A 19,351-nucleotide genomic window follows, 5' to 3' on the forward strand; every position below is an offset into this window, starting at 1 on the left:
AGGGTGCTGGGAGACATTCCCAGAGCACCCAGGGCAGGGCCCTCATGGTGCAGGAGCTCTGAGGGGGTCAGCAGCAGTCCCAGAGGAGCTCTGAGCACCAGCTCCAGGCTGTGCCCTGGTCCCCAGGCAGAGCCGGATTCCCCTTCCCGCAGCTCCTGTCCGAGAGAAGAAGATGACATCGAGGGGACAGCAAACCTCGGCTCCCTACATGAGCAAGACAGGCCTGACCCTGCTCAAGGAGTGCTGTGGCTTCACCTGCTCCATCATGTAGGGCATTGCCAGCCCCTGGCACAGGACACGGCTGTGATAGGAGCACATCCTGGGAACCTGGGATGGACTGATCCTGTCCTGGAGCTGATCCCGTCCTGGAGCTGATCCCATCCTGGAGCCGATCCCATCCTGGAGCTGATCCCATCCTGGAGCCGATCCCATCCTGGAGCTGATCCCGTCCTGGAGCTGATCCCATCCTGGAGCCGATCCCATCCTGGAGCTGATCCCATCCTGGAGCCGATCCCATCCTGGAGCTGATTCCATCCTGGAGCCGATTCCATCCTGGAGCTGATCCCGTCCTGGAGCTGATCCCGTCCTGGAGCTGATCCCATCCTGGAGCCGATCCCATCCTGGAGCTGATTCCATCCTGGAGCCGATCCCATCCTGGAGCTGATCCCATCCTGGAGCCGATCCCATCCTGGAGCTGATCCCGTCCTGGAGCTGATCCCATCCTGGAGCCGATCCCATCCTGGAGCTGATCCCATCCTGGAGCCGATCCCATCCTGGAGCTGATTCCATCCTGGAGCCGATTCCATCCTGGAGCTGATCCCGTCCTGGAGCTGATCCCGTCCTGGAGCCGATCCCATCCTGGAGCCGATTCCATCCTGGAGCTGATTCCATCCTGGAGCCGATTCCATCCTGGACCCAATCCCATCTTGGGCCACTCCTTCCCTGCTCCTCCAGAGACTCTCCAGGCTGATTTGCTTGGCCCACAGGATTTGCTTTACCCACACACCCCAAAGGCTCCTCTCTGTCCTGCCTTCCCAGGGCCTTACTGGGATAGCGAGTGACACAGGCAGTGAGTTTGGTCAGGCTGAGGGAGCCAGAGGCCAGGAAGAGCCCTGGGTTCCAGACTTGGAGCCAGCCTGGGCTGGAGGCAGAGCTGGTGCAGGCAGGAGGATGGGCAGGGTCTGTGTGTGTCCCACCTGTGGCCCTGAAGCTGCTCCTGGAGAAGGCTCAGGCTGCTCCCCTGGGCACGTGGAGCTGCTGGAAGTGCTGGGAAAGGTGCCCAGCCCACAGGAGTGACACTGCTTCATGTGCATTGATCTCAGCCCAAACCAATAAATGTCTGGTGGAATCTCCCTAGGTGTTTTCCCGACCTGGGACCTTTTTAGGTGATGGCTCCTGCAACACAGCAGGATGGGTAAAGAGGAACAGAAACCTGATCCTAAACAGTCAGGCTGGGCTTTGGAGTTCCCTGGAGTGGCCAGAGCAGCTCCTGCTGCTGCAGCAAGACCCCCAACCCTTCCATTTCTGGCTCTGACCCACATTTCACTTTTGGTCCCTTGGTGTCCTCCACTGGCCCCTGGGGACAGCCATGTTCCCAACTGTCCCTCACAGGGCAGGGGACAGCCATGTCCCCAACCATCCCTCACAGACCAGGGGACAGCCATGTCCCCAATTGTCCCTCACAGAGCAGGGGACAGAGCTGCTCCTGTCCCATGAGTTCCTCCCACCTGCCACCACTGAGAGGCACCCACGTGGGTCACAGAGTGGCCATGGGTGGCTAGGGAAGAGACAGCTGAGTCATCTCTCCAGAGGGGTGTGGATGATCCTGTCCCTTTGAAAAGGTCACAGCTGAGCTGAGATGCAAGGGGACAAAGGCACAGCATCCTCTGTACTCTGGGATGAGTCCAGAGCGGGCAGCAGCTCTTGGTGGCACCGTCAGTGTCTCTGTGAGACCTCTGGGATCCCTGAGAGCCACGCAGGGCTCACTCCCTCCTGCTTTTCTCTCTCTTCTGCTTCTGGGTATTTAAGCTCACAGAAGAACACAGAAGATCAGCAGGAAATTAAGAGATGCCTTAAATTATTTGCTATTTTTTTAGTATGCAGTATCTGCGGGGTTCTCTCGTCCTCTCCTCTCCCTGCCCGCCCTGCTGCTCCCTCACTGGCAGGGCAGGTTCTCACAGAGGTTGGCTGCGCTCCTTCATGTCCTCCGTGAAGTCCTGGAGGTCGTAGATGAACTGCTGGATCTAGGGTGGGAAAGGGAGAGGCCAGGGTCAGGGCAGGAGGAAGAGGGGAGCCTGTCCCTCTTGGAGGGCAGATGGTGACAGGTGACAGGACAAGAAAGCACCAGAATGTGCCTTTGTGGGGGAATGAAACCAAACCCTGGCCATGGTGGGGTCTGCATTGCTGCACCCCCGAGTCCCTGCACCCCTGGACCCCTGCATCCCTGCACCCCCTGTCCCTGCCTGGCTCCTTCTGCCCCCATAGGGCCCCACTCCCTGCTCCACTTGCTGGAAGGGACAGCTTTGCCTGGTGTCCCCACCACTCCCCAAGCCTGGAGACCCCAGGGGAGAAGTGGGGGGTGTGTTGGGCCTGGGGCCTTGGGAGAGCCATTCCTGCTGCTTTTCCTGAGCAGGGAGCAGGCTCTGCCCTGGCTGTACCATGTCCAGCTGCCTGTGGCTGTCCCCAGCTGCCACCTTGTCCTTTGGCTGGAGCCGAGTGCTGGCGGCCTGGAAGAGGCTCTGGACGGCCATGCTGAGAGACTTCAGCTCCGTGGCCTTCCTGGCAGCGCTGTCCTGGGCCTCGGCCCAGCGATCCTCCTGGGGGACACGAGACACGTCCCAGCAAAGCTGCTTCAGCACAGACCCCGGCTTGGAGAGCCCGAATTCCACCCTCATTCGGGCTGGAAGAACCCGGCCTTGCCCAGGGCTGGAGCTGGTTCAGCCCGGTGTGATGGAGCAGATCTAGGAGCCAGCCGAGCTGTTTTGCAGCTCCTGGCATGTCCTCCCTGCCAGGGCCGTGCCCACTCCGCAGGAGGGACAGATCTCCTGCAGCAGCACTGGTGTCACCTCCCAGCACTGTCACTGTCATCTCCCAGACCTGCTGCTGCTTCCAGCTCTTCCTGATGACAAACCTGGTCCACACCTGGGCTCTCCCTCCTCCTTCCTGGAGGGATGGGATCAGGCATCTCCTGCCCCCGCACACTCTGCTGCTGGGCCCTGCCACGAGCCCCTGGCTGCAGGAGGAGCCAGCAGCCAGTCGTGACTCTGCCAGGCCTTGGAGAGCTCCTCTGCCCACCCCACAGCTCCTTACCCACTGGTGGATGTCGCTTTGAGCCTGGTCCAAAGATTCTTTGAGCTGCACCAGGTCATTCTTGCACTGAAGCATCTCAGCTTCCTTCTCTGCCCTGATCTGCTGCTGCAGGACCTTGGCCTGCTCCATCAGCTGCCGGTGCCACCACTGGGACTGCAGCAGGTCCTTGCGTGTCCTCACCAGGGCCTTGTAGTAGGAAATGACATCCTCGATGTCCTGGAACTGCAGCACAGGGTCCTGGGGTCAGTAACACCCTGCCCTCCCCTCACTGGGCTCTCCTGCTCTGAGCAGGGCCAAGGCCACCCCAGCTGGAAGATCTTCCATTCTCCATTGTCCCTGCAGGTCCCTGAGCATGGCCACATCCCCTGGGCAATGACACACACAGTGCCAGGCCTGGAACTGGCAGCGGCAGTGGCACAGGGCAGGTGTCACAGCTCTGCCCCAGGGGAGCAGTGCCGGGGTGAAGCACAGCAGCTCCATGTCCCCGGGCCCTGGGAGGCAGCAGGAGCACGAGGGATGCATGAAGAGATGTCCCAGCATCCTGGAGAGGCAGCACAGCTTTCCTGACAACTGCCTGGGTCCCATTCCTAGGCAGTTTTCACCTCTCCCAAACCGTCAGTGTGACCTGGAATGGTGACACGTTCTCCTCAGCACTGAGCTTTCTCCCCTTCTCATGGTTTTTGTTCAGTTTTCTCAATCCTTCTTCTGTTCTTGTTCTCCTCTCCTCTCACTGCTCCCTGTGGCTCACTTTGGTTGCAAGGGAACCCTTCCCACCCCACTTGGACTCTCTGGGTTTGATCAAGTGTTGATTTCCCCAGCCTTGCCTCATCTCCTCTTGTTCAAAGCCAGATGAAGCTTGAGCCATGTCCAAGCTCACCTGTGAATTCTCCACCACATTCTCCAGGTACCTCTTGAACAAGGAGTACTTCAGCAATTTTTTGGAGAGTTTCTGGTGCTGTTTTCTGAGGGCTTCCAGTTCCTTCCTTGCCCTCAAGAGCTCACTCTCCTTTTTTGTATTCTCCTCTTTCTCTTCTTTGGCTTTCTTCAGAGCTTGGGTTCGCAGCCTTTCGTTCTCCTGGTGAGGTTTTCCCAGCACCACACACAGCCAGAGGGGAAGGAAGACAAAGGAAGGTGGAGCTGGGTCACTCAAGGGCACTGGGAGGAGACCCCAGCACTGAGACCATTCCACCTCCCTGTTCCCAGGGTCACCCCTCTTGCATTGTCCCTTTGGCCTGGGGACAGCACCTGGGGTGAACTGTGCCTTTCAGACCTCCTTTACCTGGCCCTGGAACACGGCTGGGGACAAGGCTGAGAGCCTTCCCTGGAGATCCCGGGGTAAGGACAGGGCTGAGAGCCTTCCCTGGAGATCCTAGGGCACGGATAAGCTCTCTCCTACCCAGCGTACAAATTCCTGTTCCTCACAGCTCCAGCCTCAGGGGAGGCTTGGCCAGGAGTGCTGACCCAAGGCTCCTCCCTCCTGCGGCTGAGCAGGGGCAATGTGCTAGGTGTGCCACGTGTGCCAGGAATACCAGGTGGATGAGGTATAGGAGCTGTGCCAGGTGTACCTTTACAGTTGTTCCAGATGTTACCACGTGGGCTTTCAGCTGGGCCCTCCTGGCATGCAGGTCCCTCCACTGCTCAGCAAGGGCCTCCATCCTCTCTGTGAAGGCCTGGCAGCACCAGAGACAGGGTGACATGGCTGCCAGAGCCACTCCCTGCCTGCTCCTGCCACCCTCCAAAGCCCCACCAGCCACTCAGCCATGTCCCAGCACCCTCCCAGCTTCCTCACCTCCTCTGTCTCTTCCACAACCTTCTCCATCAGTCGCACTTCTTTCATCTTCTTCAGGACGCAGATGAACGAGTTCGTGGAGTCCTCCTCTGTTGCCCGGAGCTCCCTGCCACACATTTCCTGAGGTTACACTGCCTCCGGTTTCTGGCAGGGTGCTGGACTGCTCTGGGAGCTGGACTGTGTCCCAGGTGTGGACAGGACCCCAATCCCACCTCAGAACCCCTCTGGAAGCGTGGCCTCCCCAGCCCTCCCTGCAGGGACCCTCAGCATGGCCAGGGAGCTCCAGGGGATGATGGAGCAGGGAAAGGGAGGCACAGGAGGGAACGGAGAAGGGACAGGAGCTTGCCTCGGCAGGGGAAGGAGGGGAGACACTGGAGGAGAGGATGGAGGATCCCCTCACCTGAGCAGGGGCAGGAGCCTCTCCTTGTACTGCTCCCGGTAATAGCTCACGTTCTTGTGTGCCATCGCTGCGGCCACAGCAAGTCCTGAAGCTGGCCTGCCTGGCCTCTGGCAGCCCAGGGGTTACTGCAACACCTGCACAAGCCCTGCGGCTACTCCAGCCCACCAGGACAAGCCCTGTGGCTACTTTCAATCCTAGAGAGAGGCACTGTGGCTCCTCCAACCATTTTGAGAACTCCAGTGGCTACTCCCAGCACTCTGACAGCTCCAGAGGCTCCTCCACCCATTGTGACAGCTTCTGGTCACAATGGGTTCTGTGACACATCCAGTGGCTACTCCCAGTATTGTGACAGCTCCTGTGAACCCCGTGGCATCAGGGGGACTGACCACTGTATCCAGGACCTGGAATTTTTTCATTCCCTTTTCTTTTTCATTCATCTTATCTGCTTCTTCCTCTGCCCAGATTTGGCACTTGTGTTCTGTGCCCTCTGCTGCCCTGAGGTCTGTCAGGGCTCCTGGCAGCCACGTCCTCCTGTCCAGGCACTCCCCACCAGCCATGTCCCCCTGTCCCAGCACTCCCCACCAGCCATGTCCCCCTGTCCCAGCACTCCCAGGCTCCTTTCCCAAAGCCCAGCTGGAACCCAGAGCAGGCTGATCCTCAGGGAGGGCTGAGCCCAGGGCTCCTCCTCTGGGCAGGATGAGCTTTCCCATTTGCCAAAAATCAGTTGATTGGATTTTAGTGGGTTTAATTTCTCTCTCAAAAGAGGGCCCATGACCAAGGATGCCCCAAAAAGAAGGGATGGGGCTCATGGGCCAGCTGGGGGAACCCGGGGATGGTGGAGCCCTTGAATTGCGGCTTCCTGGGGGATTTCAGCTCTAATGCTCCCTGCCAGCCCTGGCTTCTCCATGGCTGAACCCAGAGCAGTTCTGTGAGCTCCAAGAGGGGCACAGGGCTGCAGTAGCAGCTGGAACAGAGAGTTTATGGTGCTCCAGCCCCATTGGCGACTGCAGGGAGCATTTCTTGGGTACAAAACGCACAAAAGCCACTTTTGTGATTGTCTCTGTCCTGGCTGTTCCTCCTCCCACCAGGACCAGCTCCTGGGTCCTTCACAGCACCTCCTGTGCATAGTCTCTGAAGAAGAACCACCAGAAGCCTTGAAATAGTGAAAATAGAAAAACTTCCCAAACAGCTTTTTCAATATCCCCCTTAAGAAATACTATAATATTGATATAACAAATACTAATGCTAAAATATACTATAAATGTAGATTTGTTTGAATATATAATAATATACAATAGATTATAGATTATATAGCTCTATAGACAATGCCTAAAATATATAAAATCTATAGCATAAAAATATCTAAAGAGGCAGATACGCTAGCTTTATAAAACTTTTGCTTTCTCAAAGGACTTCCACAAACAGAAGAAATGAGAGGACTTTTAGGATCTCTCAAATTCTCAATGTTTTTTAATTACATCAAGACCTAAATTTGAATGTTGCCATTGTTTTGGTGTTTTTAATGGAGTTTTCAATGCAGTTGTTCTCAGGAGATCTCTGATGCTGCCCAGTGCCCACATCTGCTGGACATGGCTCTGTGGCCCAAGGCCGGGACAGGAGGTCACTGAGCACAGGGACAGCGGGGCCAGGAGGGGTCAGGGCCCTGCTGGCACTGAAGGGTGTCCGAGCACAGCCCAGAGCTCGGGCCGGAGCTCCTGGAGGAATCCTGGGGAGCTGGGGACATCTCCTGGCCGTGGGATGGAGCAGCACTGCTGGAAAATCCCCCCCACACGAGAGCTCTGCAGCTCCTCTCCCTAGATACTGCACTCCGGTTCAACGGAACTTGTCTGAAAGAAAAATAGGGGAAAAATCCCTGTTTTTGTGACTAAACCCCACTTGTTTTAAATCACAGCATCTCTCTTAACCACCCTGAACACCAAAGCAGAGCCTGCCTGATGCTCTAGGCCACATTTTATTTCAAAAGTCTGACTTTCTTCTTCAAGCCCTCAAAATATCTGCCATAGTCAGCATTTCCAGGTGACTAATCCTTCTATCAAATACCAGTGCCTTCTTTCCACACCTCTCCTTGTTTCTATGTAAGATTCCTCGCAAATCCAGAAAGTCAACATTCCTGGTTGCTTTTCCCACCCCTGCCTTTGGAGGGGAGTGAAACCCTGGGAATCCTGCCCCACTAAAGCCCCTCTTCTAACAAGCTGCACAGATCTCTCCCAAGGAGAAAAGGGAGCAGAAGATACTGAAATTGTTATTAAAACCCAATTAAAGGAAATGGAACTGGCCCTGCTCAAGGGGAGTCACACAAACAGCACAACCTTTCCCTGGAAAATCCCAGTGGCACCTTAATTAAGGCCGGAAGGGGCAGGAATGCTGTCCCTGAGCCATGGAGCGTCCTGCCCACAGTTGTCACTTGGGATCAACCCTGAGAGCATTAAAGCACAGCCCTGCACCCCAGAAACAGCTTCAGAGCAGCTTTCAAAGGATGTAAAACTCACTGAGTGGTGACCAAACGTAAACCAGCTTAATTCCAGGGAAAACCTCCCAGCCCCAGACCCTGGGACAATAAATATGTGATCAGTGGTGCAGGAAGGGTAATGAAAGGAAGGGCTGCTGGCAAGGACAGGACCAGGGCACCGTGGGCTGTCACATCAGGGCTGGATTAGATATGGAAAAGCAGCACAAGCCAGGCAAGTGTCACTGCTCAGCTTCATCAAACTCCAGGTGCTGATTTTTCTAATGCAAGGAAAAGCTGAGTGTCAGCTCCAGGCACATTCCAGGCTGGGCTCTGCCACCTCCAGAATCCCAAAGCTGGGCCAGGACTCTGCAAGGATTTCAGAGGGACCCCGAGCTGGGAGCAGCAGCTGAGCCCTACAGACCCTGGGGGCTCGGTGCCTGACACAGCTCCTGCCAGGATCTTTCCAAACTCCTTCCAAACTCCTTCCAAACTCCTTCCAAACTCCTTCCAGACTCCTTCCAAACTCCTTCCAAACTCCTTCCAGACTCCTTCCTAGCTCTCTCCCAGCCCCTTCCCTACAGACCCACAAACAGCCCTAGCTCAAACAAGAGAGCAAAGCTGGATTTCCTGGCAGAAGATTCAGGCCCTGAGTTGTCTCTACCTGTACTCTGAAAACCAGACCCACAGGGACAATTGGGAAGGGGTGGGAATTCACCCTGCAGGAGGAAATGGCAGAGTCCTTTTGCTGTCCATAGCCGACTACCAGCTGAGGAACAATGTTGGGTTGTTGCTACCCCTTTCCTCCTCTCTTCTCTGGGAATTAACTCATTGGATGCTTTAAACACATGAAAGAAAAAGGAGAATTATTCCAAGACTGTGCCCAATGTGGTTTGTGCATTATGGACACAGAACCTGTGTGGCTCCCACCAATCCCAAAAATGTCCACATGGAGAACACTGCATTTAATTGACCCAGAACAGCACAAAGAGGACACAAGAATGTCACTGAACACAGTCTTCAGTGCTGACTCTCACTGCAGGGCAAGAACAAAGGATTTCACTTCCATTACAGAAAAAAGGAAACCAGTGGGAGCTTTAAGATCAGCTCAACGGAGCAAAGTTCACAGACGGTAAATGCAGGATTCTAATCTTTTCCTACAGGTTTTTTTTTGTTCTATTTTAGATTTTATGCTCTATTTTTGGCTCAGCAACAAGCAAGAAGTTTTTCAGGCATGCTAATTGCAAAGTAGTATAAAAATAAAAACCTGTTTACATTCTCCCTAAAAGGCCAGTATTTTACAAAGACATTTTCCTGCATTACATCAGGAGGCACAGGACACGCGACTGCTCAGCCGTGATTTCTCAACAGGCACTTCTGTTATGAAAACACCTCTCTCGTTGTTGGAAACTTGTTTAGAGTAGAATCAAACACTGCCAAATATTCCACTTTACCTCTTAATGGATTAAAGGAAGCTGGAAAACACAGGGCATGGGACAAATGATTTTATGGAGAAGTCAGTCACCCGTGTCATGTTTCCATAAAACACAACCTCGGAGAGTTCCAGCCCCAGAAAGGCTCCAAACAACACCAACCCCACATTTCCTTGGGGTTTGGACTCCTCAGAGGCACTGATGGCAGTTGAGAACGTTGTCCTCTATAAATACAGATTGAGCAGCAATCTTTTTATTGGTCTTCTGTTGTTGAGGTGTATCTGTACAATTCTGATACTTCACCATCCTGAAAGCAGGAATTTATTCTGCACCTTCAAACACCCCAAAGCCAGAGAAAATACTGCTCTCAAATCCCACTGATTTGGGGTTTCTGAGAACCCCCATCCAAAACCCCAGCCCCAAACCCCACTGAATCCCCTCCTGTGCCTGGGGCACAATGATAACGAGATTATAACGATATTGATAACGATAATGAGCGCATCCTTATCAGCAGGTTCCCATTCCCGGGGCTGATCCCCGCTGTGCTCCCCCATTGCCGGGGCTCTTCCCCTCTGTGCTCCCCCATTCCCGGGGTTGATCGCCGCTGTGCTCCCCCATTCCCGCGGGCTCATCCCACTGTGCTCCCCCATTCCCGGGGCTCATCCCCTCTGTGCTTTCCCGGGCTGGGCTCTGTGTCCTGGCCCGGCTCTCCGCACACCCGGAGATGCTCCCGCTGCCGTGGCCATTAAACATTCATGGCCTTCGGCTGCGCTGCTCAGCCGGAGCCCCACGGCCTCTACATATTTAATATTTCGCCATTAAAAACGCATGAAGCGACATTTCCTTTCGCCCTGTCCCTAATGCACTTCCATCTCCATCTCCGGAGCGTGTGCCGGAGGTTTCAGAGCTCGTCGGGCTGGCAGGAAGAGGCGGCCACTGTCCTGGACAAGGCAAATGAGGATAAGGAGGCCGGAAAGGTCCGGGAAAGGCAGCGGGAGCCGCTGCTGCCAGAGCTGGGCAAAGGCTTGGAGCTGCAGAGACAACGAGCGGCCCCTGGCACCGGGAGCAGAGCGGGGTGCGGTGTGGGGACCCCCCCGGGCCCCAGGAGCGGGGCTGGGGCCGTCACTGCCCCTTCGGGAGCAGCCTGTGGAGCAGAGCCCCCGGACAGGCTCCGGGGCGGATAAGGATAAGGAGATAAGGATAAGGAGAACTCCCACTGGGAGACCCCCTCGCCCCCTCCCACCCGGCACAGCCCGGAGGTCTTTGCTGAGCCTCGCCCCCACTCCGGGGGGCTCCCCGCTTGTCAGGGACAAAGGCGGGGAGGGGTGACGGGACAACCGAGCTGCTCCCGAGGAATTTGGCACAGCACAGAGAAGGTGAGGAAAAGGAGAGGGTCCTCAAGCAGGGAGCCTTGCTCGGGAGATGCCGCAGGGCCGCGGTGCCAGCGGATGCTCAGGGACGTGCTGCAGGTGCAGGTCACGAACAACCTGCGGCTGCTCTTATCACAACAGAAACGATCCGATTTTAAAGGCAAATTTAAAGCCTTTAAAATGTTAGGATGGTGCCAGCCCCAGTCGCTGGGCCGGGGTGTCCCCTCTCAAGGCCAGGCCATGGCCGGAGCCCCCGCCCACCTCAGTCCCCAGCACCTCCTGCCCCGGGCACTGCGCAGGGAGCGAGCCCCAGAGCGGGAACTCCAAGGTTACCCTCGGCAAAATAAAGGATTCATTTACTACTCGTGTTGCTGTTTGATGGTATCTCAACCCACGGGGTGTTTACAGCCCCCCAGCCGGGCCCGGCGGGGAACTGGGGTAGGAAGGGGCGATGCGGGCGCGGAGCTGCTCCACCCCTCGCTCTATTTACCCCAAATAAACGCCGGTGCCGGGGCTGGCCCTCACCTTAAAAGCGCGGGCAGGTGCCGGGGCCAGAGGGAACCCGGCAGGGGTGGCCGAGCTGGCACATGCTGCAGGTGGGGCTCAGCCTGCCCCGCTCCCCCGGGGGCGCGGCCGCCGCCTTCCCCATGGCCGAGCCGGCCGCGGGCGAGGACTCGGGCACCGGGCGAGGTGAGTGCGCCGAGCGGGGCCCGCCCGTGCCGGGACACGTCCGGCGGAGCACAGGGGCTGGGGCAGACCCAAATTCCTGCCCCGACCTGGAGCCTCCGTTCGGCACCCGGGGCCGGGGCACCGGCGGTCGGGTGGGCTCGGGCTGATGCTGCTCGGTACCGGGCAGGGCAGCATCCTGGGGAGAAGACGAGGTGAATTTGGGGATCGCGGGGTGCAACAGCCCCTGATTCATCCCCGGTGTTGTCTCAGCCTGGTTTCTGTGGCCAGTCACCCCCGTGACTGTGCTGGGATCAGGCTGTGTCCAGGACAAGGAGTCGAGCCGAGCCACCGCATCCAAGAGCTGAACCTTGAACCAGACTGAGCCCGGCCCGCTGCTCCTGCTGGCCTTGGGTCAGCGCCAAACTGAGCTGGAGAGCCAGAGCCCGACCCAGCCAGGCCGACAGGACCGTCCCGATGTGCCACCACCTGCTGTCCCCCCGTGTCCCCTTGGCTCAGTGAGAATTCATCCTTGACCCCCAGCAACTGAGCACAGCCACGATAGAAACATCCGAGAGTTAATGAGTGCGCTAATTGACTTTATCCCTGCCCGTTAATCAGTGGCCAGCAGAGCTCACCCACGCGGGGACAGCTCCCGTGCCCCGTGCAGGGATCGCTCGGACCGAGCTCTCCCGCAGCCCCAGGAAATGCCGCTCCCGTCTCTCTAGGAGGAGCTCAGACTCTGCTCTTCCAGCGCCGGGCTGGCGGCTGCCCGAGCCCTGCCTCGGGCCGTGAGCTTTTGGAGGGCTGGAAAGCCTCTCATGGTGTGAGAAGAAACCCTGATACCCAGCTAGGACCTGGCTCCACACTTCTCCAGAGCCCTGAGCTGATGGGAGCGGGAGAGGGCAAAGCCTGAAACCCTTCCCTTTTTAGGGGAGAACAAAGAAAGCCGGGACGTGGCTGGGAGACTTCAGAGCGCCCTCAGCCAGAGTGAAACTCTGTTGGTGGGGTGGTGAAAGGTGTTCAATAAAAGCTCTTTGTCCTACAGAGGTGCTTGGCTCGTCCCCGGTCACCATCGTGGTCACGTCCGAGGCTGACACGTGGGACATCGACACCTCGTCCTGCCTGGGCTGCGGGCAGTTCGTGGACTGGGACAAGATGCCGGAGCCACAGCAGCCGGCGCAGATCCCGCGGGACGTCCTGGACAGGCCCCCGAAGGAGCTGAAGAGGCTGGCGAGGGAAGGCTGCTGGGGCTGGAGCCACGGGGGTCGGGCCTGGCTCTACCCCCGGCTCATCCAGCGGGTCTCCTGCCGCCTCGTCACCCCCGACGCGCTCGTGTACAGGGACGTGGCCGCCCGGCTCTTCGGGAAGCCCAGCGTGAGCTCCCACCCTCTGCCCGAGTTCCTGGAGGGCTGCCCCATGCCCACCTACTGCCTCAACCCGCACGGGGTCACGGCCCTGAAGAAGATCCTCATCTGCGTGGGCGACCTGTTCCCCGACATCACGTACAGCCCCCTCCTGCCCGCGCTGGCGGCACTGCTGCTGCACTACAGCGAGGACGAGGCGCAGTGCTTCGAGAGCGTCTCTCGCCTCATCGCCAGCAACGCTCCCCACGCCGGCTACATCGACCAGTCCTTCCTGGCCCACCAGGCCTCGTGCATGACCTTCGGGGACCTGGCCAACAAGCACTGCCCGGCAGCCCACAGGCTCATAGCCAGCGCCGCCGAGAACGTCCTCGAGGTCTACTCGGAGTGGCTGTCGTGGCTCTTCCCCGGGCTACCCTTTGGCTACGCCGTGCGGGTGCTGGACGTGTTCCTGCTGGAGGGCCAGAAGGTGCTGTACCGCATCGCCCTGGCCCTGCTGAAGCAGTTCCGGCTCTCGGTGGCCCCGGCCGGGCTGCAGGGCTCTGACATCAAGGCAGAACTGCAGGCGTTCGTGAGGAACATCGCTCAGCATGTGACTGTGGACAAACTCCTGGAGAGAGCCTTTGGCATCCGGCTCTTCTCCCGCAAGGAGATCTGGCTTCTCCAGATGGCCAACAGGAAGGCCTTGATGGAGAGGGGCATCACCGTGGTGCAGAGAAGGTGAGGAGAGCCCTGAGTTCCCCAGCTCTGGGGGCTGAGCAGGCAAAATGGGAATTCCTGTGGAGAACACCCGGGGGGAGCTGCAGGCACCTCCCACAGCCGGGGCTGTGCTGGGCCCTGCCAGGCCCTGGGGACCCTGTCAGGGGACAAGGCACAGCCAGAGCTTGGGACCCTGTCAGGGGACAGGGCACAGCAGAGCTGGGGACTTGTCAGGGGACAGGGTACAGCAGATCGAGGGACCCTGTCAGGGGACAGGGCACAGCAGAGGTGGGGATGATGGCACAGAGCTCACACTGCAAAGACAGGACAGGACCTGCTGCAGGGGCTGTGCCCCGAAGAGCAGAGGGGCCCCACAGCCCGGCCTGACATCCCTCCCCTCGCAGGCCATCCTTCCACCTGGCTGTGGACATGCAGAACTTCAGCTCCAGCATTGTCACGGCGCAGGAGATGCGCCTCGTCTGGTCCTGGATTCCCGAGCGCTTCTCGCTCTTCCCCCCGCTGCTGCTCTTCTCCACCTCCGAGGACGGCTGCAGCCTGCAGAGGTGAAGCCTCACCTGCCCAGCAGGGCGGGCGGGTTGGGCGTGGGGAACTCCGGGCAGGGCTTGGTGGTGGAGAAAGGAGCAACACGAGTGATCCGGGGCACCTCTGGGGCTGCTGGGGACCCTCCTGGCCCGATTCAGGGTCCCGAGTGTGGCTCAGGGGAGAGGGCAGAGGCTGGGCCCGATGGCCACCAACACCTGGGCACTGCCCGGGGCACACAGAGCCCTGTGGATGCACCAGGCAGGGACGTCCCCGTGTGCCACACTGTGCCAGGCACGCTGTGAGCGGCCAGGGACAGCCAGCACACCCTGCCCAGGGCTCCAGCTCCCCCTGAGCCCACCCCTTGTCCATCTCTGCAGGTTCTACACGTGCTGTGAAGGCTACAAACCCACGGTGCTGCTCATCAAAACCACCGAGGGCGAGGTGAGCGTTTCCCAGGCAGGGCTGGGCAGGGGACATGGTGGGTGACCCCACAGGCTCTTCTTGGAGCACCCACGGGTTGTGTGGTCCCTGTCCTGCCCCGCCCCGGGCCTGTCCCAGCTCCCAGGACAGAGCAAATGGCACCTCTGGCCACCAGGACACACCTCAGCCAGGGGTGCTGGGGGAACAGGAGGAATGGGTGAGGGGAAGAGAGACCACGAGTGAGACTTTAATTGCAAATACAGACTGGCTCATGGGTCCTCGCTGAACAGACTCTCCTGAAGTCAGCAGATGATTTGTCTGAGCCAGGACTTGCTTTCAAAGCACTACAGGCCAGGTTCTGTCTCTGATTGCACGAGCAGCCACACAAGGGAAATGGAGGAGAAATAAGGACAGTTCCTCCTGAAAGCTGTGGAATAACTGGAAAGGCCCCTGAGCCAGGGCTCTTCCCAGGGACTCTGAGTGCCTCATAAAGCCCTAATTTATCTCTTCACTCTTCATCCCACAGTGGGGGCGAGTTCTGTGAATTGTTCAGGCCTCCCAAAGATTTACTGACCAACAGTGCTGATGCCCCCAGGCTGACACTTCAGGGTGGGGTGGAGATAAACACCTGCCACCCCCAGGGCCTCGTGCAGGTGACCTAGAAAACCTTGTTTCCTACAGGTTTTAGCTCCTGTTATCCCTTGGCTGTGCCAAGGACAGGCAGGAGGAGTTCCCAGCCCTCAGCAGGGCCCCGCAGCCATGGTCAGGTCAGGAGTGTCCACAGCAGGGTCAGCCTTGGCCACCGAGGCTGGGTGGGTTCAGTGCAGAGCACCGGGGATGGGCAGTGCAGGATGGAGCTGGCACAGCAGGATTTGTGTCCGGGATTGCTCAGTGCAGGGCACCAGGGATGGCAGTGCAGGATGGAGCTGGCACAGCAGGATTTGGGGCTCTGGTTCCCCAGGGGAACGGGGCAGAGCCCCTGCCCTGCTGAGCCCGGGGCGATGCCGGCGCTCCCGGGGCTGCCTCTGTTCCCGGCCCGTCCCCTGACGGTCCCTGTGCTCTCTCCCAAGGTGTGTGGGGCGTTTCTCTCCTCCGACTGGAGCGAAAGGAAGAAGAACGGAGTCACATCGGGCTTTTTTGGGACAGGAGAGTGCTTTGTGTTCACTGTAAGTCACGGATTATGGCGGGGTCTGTCCCTTCATTGCTGTCCTGCCAGGACACCCTGTCCCTTCCCTGCCCCAGGTGCGGACCTGGACGCAGCGCTCGGCCCCAGCCCCCCCAGCAGCAGCAGCAGCATCTTCCCGCAGCGCTGCGAGGTGTCCCAGGGCCGGGGCTCACAGGTGTGTCCCGATGCCCAGGTGCGCCCCGAGGCAGAGAGATACGAGTGGGTGTTCATCAAGAAGCCGGAGCTGGCCAAGGCCGTGCCCCGCTCGCCTTCCCCCGCTCCCGAACCCCGGCTCAGCCCCTCCCGGGACAGCCGCAGCCCCAGCCCCAACCACCTCGCCGTGCCCTCGCCGCAGAGGAGAGGCCGCCTGTCCCCGTTCCTGGCCATCAGGCACTTCCTCCTGCCCTCCAAAACTGCCTCCATGTTCATGGCCGGCTCCCGGGACGGGATCGTTATCGGTAAGGGAGGTCGGGATCGGGTAAGGGGGGTCTGGATCGGTAAGGGGGGTCGGGATAGGTAACGGGGATCCTTATCGATAAGGGGGAATCGTTATCGATAAGGGGGATCGATACCCGTGATCGATATCTGTGAACGGGACCACTATCAGTAAAAGGGATCGATATTGATAAAGGGATCGCTATCTGTAAAAGGGATCCATATCGATAAGGTGATCGCTATCTGTAAAAGGGATCCATATCGATAAGGGGATCGATGTCCATGATCGCTGTCGGTCCCTCCCCAGTGTCGCATCCCCCGCCCGCCGCTGCCGCGCTGGGAAGGACCCGCTCCGGGTTAAACCCCGAGTTTTCCCCAAAGAGCTCCCGGTTGGGGATCTCGGGTTCAAGTCTGGGAAGGCGAGTGCAGCCCCCCCTTCCTCCAGTCCGGGGAACCTCCCGAGAGCCCCAAGGGGAGCCCCGCACCCCAAATCCTGGCCAGGTTCACAGCCCGGGGCCGGAGCGTCCCTTGGCGGGTCAGGAACCCCCGCAGGAACAGCCCCGGAGCGGTGTCAGGACGGGACAAGGGACAGAGAGCGAGGGGCCGGGGCAGCCGGGCCCGACCCTGCGCTCGCTCTTGCAGGTGGAGGGGGAGGCCAAGCCCTGTCCCTGGACGCCAGCCTGCTCTGGGGACACACGGAGCACTGCGAGACCTTCGACAACCCCCCGCTCTGCCAGGAGAACTTCCAGGTGCAGCTCTTGGAGGTGTGGGGCTTTCAAAGGGCGTAGTTCCCGTGGGGACACCGCTCGTGTGCCACCCACGGGCACGGGGACCCCTCCCTGCGCTGGCCACTCCGGCCGGGCTGTGGCCACCTGTGCGGCAGCTCCATCTCCATCGTCCCCTCCGCGGTCAGACCGGACCAGAACAGACCAGACCGAACCAGATCAGACCAGATCAGATCGGATCGGATCGGCCCCGTGGGGCTGTGGAGAGAGGGCGAGGCAGTGCCAGGACCGGGACTGCGGGCGCTGCCCTTGGGGACATACGAGGTCCCCTCCCACAGTTCAGACCCGGCCCACTCCACCCAGTCTGTCCCAGTTTGGGGTGCTGGAGGGGAGGGCAGCCAGTCTGGAGTTTCTCACACCTCCCTGGCCTGTCTGCAGCGTGGGACTCAGCAAAGCAGTGACAGCACGGGCAGATTTTGTGGGAATTCCGAGCCCAGACAAAACCCCACACTGAGCTCCAGGGCTCACCAGAAACGCTCTCAGATTCGCTTCCCCTGGCCCCAAGCCCAGCACAGCCCTTCAAGCCACCCACGGAGCTCTGCAGCCCCCGTGGGTATCCAGGACTGCTCGGGATCCACCAGCACCGGGAGAGACTCTCCTTGTCCCTGGCTGGAAGTGCTGCTGGTGGTGGCAAAGCCCTGCCTGGAGTTTGTGGGGTGCAGCCACAGCCCCGAGGGGACCCCACGTTTGGGCTGAGCCCTTTGCTCTGTCCCCAGCCCAGGGCTGGCGTGAGGCTGCAGGGCTGGACACGGAGGAGATTCCCCAATGGATCACCAGGATGGGACATTTGAAGGTGGAATGGGACAGGACACAGGGAATGGTTCCCACTGCCAGAGGGCAGGGCTCGATGGGATCTGGGGAAGGAATTCCTCCCTGTGAGGGTGGGCAGGGCTGGCACAGGGTGCCCAGAGCAGCTGTGGCTGCCTCTGGATCCCTGGCAGTGCCCAAGGCCAGGCTGGACATTAGGGCTGGGAGCAGCCTGGGACAGTGGAAGGTGTCCCTGCCATAGCAGCGGTGGCACTGGATGGGCTTTCGGGTCCCCCCTGACCTAAACCTTTCTATCATTCCATGGCTTCTGTGTGTTCAGTGCTGCCCCTGGTCAGAGCTGTCAGAGCTCACGGCACTCCCTGCCTTCGCTGTGCTGAAAGGGACCCTGAAAGGGATCCTTTCTTCTTGCTTCTTATTCCACTGCTGAATAAAGTTCAAAACTCTTGGAGAATTAAAAAAAAAAAATCCAGTACAAAGGGTGGGGGAGCAGTGGGGGCCAGGAGGTGGAGGGGACATGTGATGGGGTATAAAGAGATCTGTGTCCTGCTCTCACTTCCCTGCAGAGGGTCAGCACCCCAAACCCTCACCCTGTGTCCCCACGGCACCCCAGCCCCTCACCCCGTGTCCCCATGGCACCCCAGCCCCTCACCCTACAGCCCTAGGGCACTCCAACCTCTCACCCCTTGGCCCATGTCCCTTGACTAAGGGTCTTCACTGAAATCCAAGGAAACTTCAGCCCCTGTGTGCTCTGAAAGGAGCCCAACATCCATCAGCTCATCCCTTTGGGGCGTTTCTGCTCCTTGTCCCCACAAAAGTGTTCTTAGAACAGCCAGAGGCCCGCCTGGCTCACTCCTGATCCCTGAGCAGGATTCTGGGCTCCTTTGGAACATGGAGCTGCCAGTGCTAGAACAAGAAGAGCAGCCCAGGAGTGGCTCTGAACAGTGGGGAATTAATGAATGGACAATCCCATCCTGCAGATCTGGGTCATCCCCTGCCCTGCCAGAGGTGAGGGACAGTTGGCCACTGGCTTGTAACAAACATTTCTACCAAAAGCACATTTTGTGCCGTTCAGACCTGATTTCACTGGAGCTCTGGGGGTGCTGTGGATGTCCTTGTCCTCCTGAGGGCTGCGTTTGGAAATTTTCAGACTTTCACACGAGGGGGGCAGAGCAGAGGTTCTGCATTGGCTCCCATGGTGCAGTTACACTGTAACAGAAAATGGCTCAAAGTGTCCCAAACCATTCCTTTCGCATCCCAGAACTGATTCCCACAGGGGCTGTCCCTAGGAAAAGAAGAGTCCACTGATGATTTGAGGTGAGGGGAGAGGAGACTTCACAGGCAGTGCCTCCAACCTCCTCCTGCTGCCTGCAGCAGACATTTTGGTTAAAGACACGATTCGGGAGCAGACAAACGCTCACCTTCCCTCCCTTCTCTTCTCCCTTCCTTCCTCCCTGCCCTCTTCCCTCGCTCTCACCAAATGTAGCTTCCAGAGCCTTGAAATGGGAAATCCATCAGGTCCAGCTTGTTCTTGACGTCAGGGAGAAAGTCCCGGTACGTTTTTATCTCCCACCACTGTCAGATCCATTTTCATCCTTCCCATTTCCCTTTCCCAGCTCTGTGCAGTGATTCCCCTCCCACCTACCTGCTGCAACACAAACAATTCCTTGTCACTACACTGTCACCAGCTCCTCGTGGAACTCATATTTAATGGCTGATGGCAGAAATTTCTGGCTGTAGC

The 19,351-nt window shown here is 58.7% G+C and overlaps 3 protein-coding genes across 19 annotated transcripts in view; 2 read left to right on the forward strand and 1 right to left on the reverse strand.

Annotated features, from left to right (window-relative positions):
• LOC106859532 (bMERB domain-containing protein 1-like) overlaps positions 1–1,352 on the forward strand; it is a 12,467-nt gene extending 11,115 nt beyond the window's left edge. For all 11 annotated transcript variants that reach the window (XM_088176668.1, XM_088176665.1, XM_088176669.1 and 8 more), the window contains one exon: positions 153–1,352. In XM_088176668.1, the coding sequence (XP_088032794.1) occupies positions 153–271 (119 nt within the window). In that variant the 3' untranslated portion in view covers positions 272–1,352. The remainder of the gene's footprint in view (positions 1–152) is intronic.
• Positions 1,347–19,237, reverse strand: CCDC42 (coiled-coil domain containing 42). Of its 7 annotated transcripts, none has more exons than XM_088176677.1 (6): positions 19,088–19,237; positions 18,688–18,819; positions 5,099–5,204; positions 4,187–4,384; positions 3,310–3,531; positions 1,347–2,243 (listed from the first exon to the last, which is right to left on the reverse strand). In XM_088176677.1, the coding sequence occupies exons 3-6, from the start codon at positions 5,144–5,146 to the stop codon at positions 2,175–2,177; spliced, it is 537 nt and encodes a 178-aa protein (XP_088032803.1). In that variant the 5' UTR covers positions 5,147–5,204; positions 18,688–18,819; positions 19,088–19,237; the 3' UTR covers positions 1,347–2,174. The 7 variants fall into 7 exon arrangements, with proteins under 7 accessions (XP_088032803.1, XP_088032799.1, XP_088032802.1 ...); XM_088176673.1 differs by having other exon boundaries at positions 4,875–5,204; XM_088176676.1 differs by having other exon boundaries at positions 5,099–7,345.
• LOC106859518 (TBC1 domain family member 24-like) lies at positions 11,356–16,887 on the forward strand. The gene is made up of 7 exons (XM_088176820.1): positions 11,356–11,589; positions 12,368–13,518; positions 13,902–14,060; positions 14,418–14,481; positions 15,531–15,626; positions 15,819–16,083; positions 16,703–16,887. Exons 1-7 carry the CDS (start codon positions 11,356–11,358, stop codon positions 16,846–16,848), a joined length of 2,115 nt encoding a protein of 704 aa, XP_088032946.1. The 3' UTR covers positions 16,849–16,887.
• Positions 19,238–19,351: the final 114 nt, after the last annotated feature.

The sequence above is a fragment of the Sturnus vulgaris genome, chromosome 20, assembly GCF_052056855.1.
Source record: "Sturnus vulgaris isolate bStuVul1 chromosome 20, bStuVul1.hap1, whole genome shotgun sequence".
Classification (NCBI taxonomy): domain Eukaryota; kingdom Metazoa; phylum Chordata; class Aves; order Passeriformes; family Sturnidae; genus Sturnus; species Sturnus vulgaris.

Bases quoted from the DNA above. Each gene is read 5' to 3' on its own strand.
- CCDC42 (XM_088176674.1), bottom strand. From the start codon at position 5,006: ATGTCACCCTGTCTCTGGTGCTGCCAGGCCTTCACAGAGAGGATGGAG. The intron at 3,532-4,186 runs GTGAGCTTGGAC...CCTGTGCTGCAG, and splicing joins ATGTGGTGGAGAATTCACAG to TTCCAGGACATCGAGGATGT. The intron at 2,244-3,309 runs GTAAGGAGCTGT...TTCCCACCCTAG, and splicing joins AAAGCGACATCCACCAGTGG to ATCCAGCAGTTCATCTACGA.
- LOC106859518 (XM_088176820.1), top strand. From the start codon at position 11,356: ATGCTGCAGGTGGGGCTCAGCCTGCCCCGCTCCCCCGGGGGCGCGGCC. The intron at 13,519-13,901 runs GTGAGGAGAGCC...CTCCCCTCGCAG, and splicing joins ATCACCGTGGTGCAGAGAAG to GCCATCCTTCCACCTGGCTG. The intron at 15,627-15,818 runs GTAAGTCACGGA...CCCGATGCCCAG, and splicing joins GAGAGTGCTTTGTGTTCACT to GTGCGCCCCGAGGCAGAGAG.